We start from the raw sequence: 8,377 nt of genomic DNA, 5'->3' as shown, positions 1-8,377 counted from the left end.
TCTGTCCTGACTCCCACCTGCTGTGGGTTTGTTTTCATTGGCTGTAAACCGCTTTGGGTCGTCCTGAAGTGGTGAGACGTGCTATGCAAATACTGGTCCTTCGTGTTGTTGTTGTAGCAGCCAGTGTTGACCTCTGAGGCTCCGGTATGTTTCGGGCGCAGGGGGCTGATCTGACTTACTCCAACAGATCGATCCCTGCGGATGTGGCCGAATGTGATTGCTGTTCGGGTATGAACGGGCAGCGGGGCAGGGCGGCTGTACCTCCCTCACAGACCAGTTACACTCAGCTGAAGCAACGAGAAAGCAGGAGGGGAAAATCGCCAAAAGCGCGATGCTGTTGCTGGGAGACGGGGGGGGGGGGGGAACTGTTGCTGGGAGACAGGAGGGGGCGGAGCGAGGGAACTGTTGCTGGGAGACAGGAGGGGGCGGAGCGAGGGAACTGTTGCTGGGAGACAGGAGGGGGCGAAGCGAGGGAACTGCTGCTGGGAGACAGGAGGGGGAGGAGCGAGGGAACTGCTGCTGGGAGACAGGAGGGGGAGGAGCGAGGGAACTGTTGCTGGGAGACAGGAGGGGGCGAAGCGAGGGAACTGCTGCTGGGAGACAGGAGGGGGCGAAGCGAGGGAACTGCTGCTGGGAGACAGGAGGGGGAGGAGCGAGGGAACTGTTGCTGGGAGCCAGGAGGGGGAGGAGCGAGGGAACTGTTGCTGGGTGACAGGAGGGGGAGGAGCGAGGGAACTGTTGCTGGGAGCCAGGAGGGGGAGGAGCGAGGGAACTGTTGCTGGGTGACAGGAGGGGGCGGAGCGAGGGAACTGTTGCTGGGAGACAGGAGGGGGCGGAGCGAGGGAACTGTTGCTGGAAGACAGGAGGGGGTGAAGCGAGGGAACTGTTGCTGGGAGACAGGAGGGGGAGGAGCGAGGGAACTGTTGCTGGGAGACAGGAGGGGGAGGAGCGAGGGAACTGTTGCTGGGAGACAGGAGGGGGAGGAGCGAGGGAACTGTTGCTGGGAGACAGGAGGGGGAGGAGCGAGGGAACTGCTGCTGGGAGACAGGAGGGGCGCACGCGCGGTGGCGGTTGTTGAAGAGACGAAGGCTGCGGGACTAACAGGCGGTTCTGGGATGGCGAGCGGGCCGAGGCCTCCCTCTGCGGCCCGGCCGATGAGTAAAGGAGGCACTGGGAAATCGCTTGTGACTGCGGTCCGAGCTCCGCCGACAGCGCTGCGGGTCGGCACTGGGGTGCGTCAGTCACTGAGTCATTACCTCTGTAGCCCAACCTCTGAATATCCCCGCAGCCCCCCCCCAACACCCGAATATCCCCGCAGCACCCCCCCCCAACACCCGAATATCCCCGCAGCACCCCCCCCAACACCCGAATATCCCCGCAGCCCCCCCCAACACCCGAATATCCCCGCAGCACCCCCCCAACACCCGAATATCCCCGCAGCCCCCCCCAGCACCCGAATATCCCCGCAGCCCCCCCCCCAACACCCGAATGTCCCCGCAGCCCCCCCAACACCCGAATATCCCCGCAGCCCCCCGAACCTCCCAATATCCTCGCAGCCCCCCAACACCCGAATATCCCCGCAGCCCCCCGAACCTCCCAATATCCTCGCAGCCCCCCAACACCCGAATATCCCCGCAGCCCCCCCAACACCCAAATCTCCCCGCAGTGCCCCCCCCACAAACAACCGAATATCCCCGCAGCCCCCCGAACCTCCCAATATCCTCGCAGCCCCCCCCAACACCCGAATATCCCCGCAGCCCCCCGAACCTCCCAATATCCCCGCAGCCCCCCCAACACCCAAATCTCCCCGCAGCCCCCCCCAAACACCCAAATATCCCCGCAGTCCCCCGAACCTCCCCGCAGCCGCCTCAACACCCGAATATCCCCGCAGCCCCCCGAACCTCCCAATATCCCCGCAGCCCCCCCAACACCCGAATATCAACCTCTGCAACCCCCAGCAGACCCTCTTTTCCCACTGTGGACCGCCCCACGGACCCCCCCCCAATGCGGACCACCCCAACCCCCCCTATGGACCCCCCCACAGACCACCCCTACTCCCCCCCCCCCCCCCCCCCCCAGCAGACCGCCCCCCACCCGCGGATTGCACCTCCCCCCCACCCCCTGCGGACCACATCTCTCCCTCTCCTCCCCCCCCCCCCCCCGCGGTCCACCCCTTTCCCCCCGCAACCGCACAACAAGCTTAGAATGTTCACCTGCTGGACCGCTAATTAATTTTTTTGTTGCTAAATGAAATAAAATATTTTCAAAATCCTTTTTACTAAACAAGGGGCTGCACTGTAACCATTACATAAGGACAAGGGGTCAATCATTTAGCACTGAGATGAGGAGACATTTCTTCACTCGGAGGGTTCTGAATATTTGGAATTCCCTGCTCCAAGGGGTGCTCCATCGTTGAGTATGCGCAAAACTGAGATGGACAGATTTATGTCCTCTCGGAATCAAGGTTAATGGTGTGCAGGCAGGAAAGTGGTGTTGAGGCAGAAGATCACCCAGCTCCAATTTCTTACGTTAGTGCTAAGGCATTTCTTAAATGAAAGTACAAGTCATGAGGCCAGAACATTATTATTTTAAAAAACTCAGTCATGTATGAGCTGTCTAAACCATTTTGCTATGTAGAGAGAATATGGTTTGCAAATATAGAAAATGTAAAGCAGAGAGAAAGTGACAGAGGAATGACTGTTGGGTCTGATCAAAACTGGATAATGTAAAGCTCTGTCTCTTGCTAGATATCTCCTGGAACAGCGAGACCTGGAACCCGTGGTGGGCCTGTAATGCCTGGAGGTGTGCTGTCTGCTCAGATTAAAGTTGCAGATCGCCCTGTAACTCAGCAGGGTTTAAGTGGAATGAAAACTGGAATGAAAGGTATGTGTAAAGTTGTCTCCTATCCTTTTTGTATAACTTCCTACATTATAACAGTGATTACGCTTCAAACATATTTTGTGGCTGTAAATCGCTTTTGGGATGTCCGGTGGTCGTGAAAAGCACTGTATAAATGCAAGTCATTTAAGTCTTTATCTGTAAAGCTAGATTTTTCATTATTCTTTCATGGGATGTGCACATCGCTGGCAAGGCAAGCATTTGTTGTTCATCCCTAATTGCCCATGAGAAGGTGGTGATGATCTGCCTTCTTGAACCGCTGCAGTCCATCTGGCGTAGTTACACCCATAGTGCTGTTCGGGAGTTCCAAGTTTTTATCTATATTTTGTTAGTTTGTTCTTGGAACGTGGGTGACGTTGGCAGGGTTGTATTTATTATCCATGCCTAGTTTACCCTGAGGGTATTAAGAATTCAACCATGTAATGTGCCAGGAAGAGTGGCAGATTCTTTTTTCTGAAGGATATCAGTAAATCAGTTGGGTTTCTGCAACAGTCTGGTACCTTTCATGGCCATCTTTTGCTGCCAGCTCACAAATGACCAGATTTATGGAATTTTCTTTTTCCGTTTGCCATGGTGGGATTTTAACTGGCTACCTCTGGATTGCTAGACCACTGCCATAACCGCTAGGTTACCATATCTATTTGAGAGAGTTAAAAATCTTATACTTTTGTTTTCATTAATTGCTGTAGGACAAAGACAAGTAAATGATCAATTTATAATTCTGAGCATGCTATTTTTTAACTAATTTACAGGGCCGCATCGTCAGATTCTGGACAAGTCCTACTTTCTTGGACTTCTCAGGTGAGTACATAAATGTTCTTGGCTATTACAAACATCCCATTTTTAACTCTGTACAAGTGGCTGGGTTTTGAGCTTTAAACCCCACATTTTATTCACCACGGGGACTGCTTATTTTTCACCTCTTTCTCTAGCTGCTCTACTGCTTAAACTCTTGTAGATGTCTTTGCACTTCCAGACTCTTGTTGCCAGTCTCGTATCTTTCTCCCGTAAGCTCCAGTTTATCCATAACCCTGCCACTTGTGTCATGTCTTGCCCTCAATTCTTCTTGTCTATTACCTCATCCTTATTGAGCTTCACTGGCTCCCTATCCTCCAGTGCATTAAACTTAAATCCTCACCCTTGTCTTTTAAGTTCCTCCAAGGCCTTGCCTCTACCTGTGCGAGTTCCAGCAGCCCTGCAAGCCATCTTGAACACTCTATTTGTTTGATTTCAGACTCCTGTTCACCCCCTCCTCCTTCAACCAATGGTGATAGGATTATCAGCCACCTTCGATCTATTCTCTGCAGTTCCCTCCCTCAACCTTTTCATTTCCCTCTCCATCCTTTAAAATCCTTCTCCACACCCATATTTTCAACCAAGCTTTCTGTCCCCCTCCTAATCTCTCTCACTGGCTTGCCATTCATTTCCTTATAACTCTCTCAGTGACTTGTGGGGGATTACTTTAAAAGCACTATACAATTTCAAGTTGTTGTTGCTTTCTCTAGTTCTGTCCTTGGAGGCTCTGTTCACAAGTTACATCAATGACAAATTGCCCTGATATAAGCTCCAAACTTACTAGATTTCTGCTGGCAGAGCAAAGCTTTACTATGTAAAGAGGTACAGACTATTGTGCCTGATTTTTTTACATGCAGAAAGGAAAGTTGCCGGGTTATTGGAGGTTGTTCTGGTGACAGCACGGGCGTCGAAATGTATCCGTTGTGCCACCTTGGATTCAGTGGCTTCCTCATCACTTTTTCCCTAATAGAGCTGCTCACGCATATAATGCAGGCACAGCAATGGCAGATAGCCTCGACTGCAGGAGTTGCCTTGTCAAGGGTGTGTAGCACTTGTGGTTGGGAAATTATGTTCCTTATTTGAATTCTTTAGTGTGGAATGCACCACCTAAAAAGGTGGTGGAGGCAGATTCAGTAGCAACTTTCAAAGGAAAAAATTGCAGGGCTATGGGATAGAGCAGGGGAGTGGGACTAATTGGATAGCTCTTTCAACAGCCGGCACAGGGGTAATGGATTGAATAGACTCCTTCTGTGCTGTGTGATTCTGTTTTTTTTAAAATGCTGTTTAGGCCTGATGTGTTTTTTGCATTGCAAAATGTTTAATTTCAATTCTGTTTCTTAGAGTTGTTGTGCTCCAGTTATGGGGCAGTGCTCAGTTTGGGTTCCGCCAGGGCCGCTCAGCCCCTGACCTCATTACAGCCTTGGTTCAAACATAGACAAAAGAGCTGAACTCAAGAGGTGAGGTGAGAGTGACTGCCCTTTACATCAAGGCAGCATTTGACCGAGTATGGCATCAAGGAGCCCTAGCAAAACTGGAGTCAATAGGAATCAGGGGGAAAACTCTCTGCTGGTTGGAGTCATACCTAGCACAAAGGAAGATGACTGTAGTTGTTGGAGGACAATCATCGCAGCTCCAGGACATCTCTGCAGGAGTTCCTCAGGGTAGTGTCCTAGGCCCAACCATCTTCAGCTGCTTCATCAATGACCTTCCTTCAATCATAAGGTCAGAAGTGGGGATGTTCGCTGATGATTGCACAATGTTCCGCACCATTCGCAACTCCTCAAATACTGAAGCAATCTCCGTGTAGAAATGCAGCAAGACCTGGACAATATCCAGGCTTGGGCTGATAAGTAGCAAGTAACATTTGCGCCACACAAGTGCCAGGCAATGACCATCTCCAACAAGAGAGAATCTAACCATCTCCCCTTGACATTCAATGGCATTGCCATTGCTGAATCCCCCACTATCAACATCCTAGGGGCTACCATTGACCAGAAACTGAACTGGAGTAGTCATATAAATACCGTGGCTACAAGAGCAGGTCAGAGGCGAGGAATCCTGCGGTGAGTAACTCACCTCCTGACTCCCCAAAGCCTATCCACCATCTACAAGGCACAAGTCAGGAGTGTGATGGAATACTCTCCACTTGCCTGGATGGGTGCAGCTCCAACAATAGTCAAGTAGCTCGACATCATCCAGAACAAAGCAGCCCGCTTGATTGGCACACCATCCACAAACATTCACTCCCTCCACCACCGACGCACAGTGGCAGCAGTGTGTACCATCTACAAGATGCACTGCAGCAACGCACCAAGGCTCCTTCGACAGCACCTTCCAAACCCACAACCTCTACCACCTCGAAGGACAAGAGCAGCAGATGCATGGGAACATCACCACCTACAAGTTCCCATCCAAGTCACACACCATCCTGACTTGGAACTATATCGCTGTTCCTTCACTGTCGCTGGGTCAAAATCCTGGAACTCGCTTCCTAACAGCACTGTGGGTGTACCTACCTCACATGGACTGCAGCGGTTCAAGAAGGCAGCTCACCACCACCTTCTCAAGGGCAATTAGGGATGGGCAATAAATGCTGGCATAGCCCGTGACGCCCACATCCCATGAATGAATTTTTAAAAAAAGGATGCTGTCTGATATTATCTTACTCTGAGCCACTTCTCCTAATGATATTGTTTTGCTTAGAAATTAAAAAAACTCTAAAAACTAGGTAAATAGGAGTTTCTATTTATATAATTCCAAACTAATGAAATAAAATTAATTGAATTTACTGTGGGAATATTGCCTGTGATATTTTTGAACAGGGCCAAAATAAATGAACTTACAACTGAAGTCAGCAAGCTACAAAAGGAAATCGATATGTTTAATCAAGAAAATTCTGTCTATCTATCCTATGAAAAGAGGTGAGTACATAATTTCTACATATGTGCAATCTCCACACACAAGCTAAATACTTCATTCTGTGACGGCTGAATGGTACTGGTTTAAAACAGTCTTCCATATTTCGCAACAGAGCTGAAGCACTGGCAGTAGAAATTAAAGATCTGCAAGGGCATCTCGCAGACTACAATATGGTGAGTGGAATTGCTTATTTGATTTCATAAGTGACTACATACTGTTGAAAAATAAACAGCGTAGTCTGTTATTTCTGTCCTGTCGCAATCATTTTAATTGTGTTGCAAAAATAAAGCACATTAAATAGCAAAGATTTATGTTTCCTGAGCTGTAACTGCATCACTGTATCGTAATCTCAGTTTTGGTTCAGTGGTAACACTCGCTTCTGAGCCAGAAGGTCTTGGGGCCAAGCGCTATTGCAGGACTTAAGCCCATAATCTCAGCTGACTCTTCAGTGCAGCACTGAGGGAGTGCTGTATTGTCAGAGGTGCCATCTTTCAAACGAAACATTCAACTGAGAGTCCTGTCTGGATCATTCACATCCATCTGAGAAGGGAATGACCCTATTTGAAGAAGAGGAGGGAATTCTGCTGGTGTCCTGGCCAACATTTATCTCCAACCAATATTAGTAAACAACAGATGACTGGGTCAATATCATTGCTGTGAAGTACTTCATTGGCTGTGAAGCATCTTGTGATGTACTAAGATTACAAAAGGTGCTATTTTAATACAAGTTTGTTTTGTCTTTAATATTTTTTGACTTTATTATGCTCTCTGTCTTTAGCTGGTAGATAAGCTGAATACCAACACCGATATGGAAGACGTTATGAATGACTATAACATGGTAAGTATTGTAATTTCCAGCAAAAATAAATCAAATGTTTTTTATGCTTATTTATAATTCTCCATATTTATTTTTCCTGTCAATTGTCTTCCTGTTGCTTATTCCACCATAAAACCTTGCATACAGTGTTATTAAAGTAAACCCAACCTTTTGAACTGAACATTTATATTCATGTTCCTGTTGTATAGAACAATTTCAGTGCATTTTTGCTATCTGTATTTAAAAAGATGCATCCTGGTTTTGCTGAAATTTTCAGCTTTGAATTTAATTCATTGGCCTGCTGACCTTCCTTTTCTGCCTGACCCGTACCATTATCTACTGATCCTGGATGAACCTCTCCTCGGGCAACCAGCCACCAATGCCAGAATTTGGGCTTCATGCTACTCAGCTTTCTCCCAAACCTGGTCTGCAATCTGTTCTCTGTGGGTCACCTCGTCTTCAAGTTCATTTGTGACTTTGCCTCACTCCATCGCTGCAACCTTTCTCAGTCCTAAAGCTCCCTACACCCTTTTGTACAACCCCACTCTTTTTTTTGCCTGATCTTGTGGCCAAGCCTTCAGCCACCTCAGTGCTACTCTCTGGAATTTCCTCCCTAAACTTCTCTGCTGTTCCATCTTTATCTCTGCTTTAAAACCTTTTCAAACCCCATCTTTTAGCCAAACCTTCACAAGCACACAAATGATATGGAATAATTATTGCAAAGACTGTTACTGAATGATTAGGGTTATGGCTTTGCGTTGTGTAGAATGTCCATTTAAAATCATGTCCGTTATAATTGCTACTGCAACAACTGAAAATTATATTAGACTAGCTCATTGTTCTTAATCCGTATAATTTATTGTATTTTAGCTGAAGGCGCAAAATGATCGAGAAGCACAAAGCATGGATGTAATCTTTACTGAGCGACGAGAGTAAGTAGTAACTATT

At 48.2% G+C, this 8,377-nt stretch overlaps 1 protein-coding gene across 3 annotated transcripts in view; it reads left to right on the top strand.

Moving 5' to 3' along the window:
- The first annotated feature begins 1,027 nt into the window (after positions 1–1,027).
- ift74 (intraflagellar transport 74) overlaps positions 1,028–8,377 on the top strand; it is a 91,914-nt gene continuing 84,564 nt past the window's right edge. The window contains exons 1-7 of one of the 3 annotated variants that reach the window (XR_010974939.1): positions 1,028–1,232; positions 2,748–2,883; positions 3,651–3,699; positions 6,516–6,614; positions 6,725–6,785; positions 7,391–7,450; positions 8,300–8,361. Coding sequence is in view for 2 of the 3 variants with exons in the window: in XM_068030524.1 (XP_067886625.1) it covers positions 1,116–1,232; positions 2,748–2,883; positions 3,651–3,699; positions 6,516–6,614; positions 6,725–6,785; positions 7,391–7,450; positions 8,300–8,361 (584 nt within the window). In the remaining variant the exon portion in view is untranslated. The remainder of the gene's footprint in view (positions 1,233–2,747; positions 2,884–3,650; positions 3,700–6,515; positions 6,615–6,724; positions 6,786–7,390; positions 7,451–8,299; positions 8,362–8,377) is intronic. The other 2 variants (XM_068030524.1, XM_068030525.1) reach the window with 2 other exon arrangements.

This window comes from Heterodontus francisci, chromosome 4, assembly GCF_036365525.1.
Source record: "Heterodontus francisci isolate sHetFra1 chromosome 4, sHetFra1.hap1, whole genome shotgun sequence".
Taxonomy (NCBI): domain Eukaryota; kingdom Metazoa; phylum Chordata; class Chondrichthyes; order Heterodontiformes; family Heterodontidae; genus Heterodontus; species Heterodontus francisci.
Note: the sequence above shows the minus strand (reverse complement) of the source record. Positions and strands in the feature narration are given on the sequence as shown.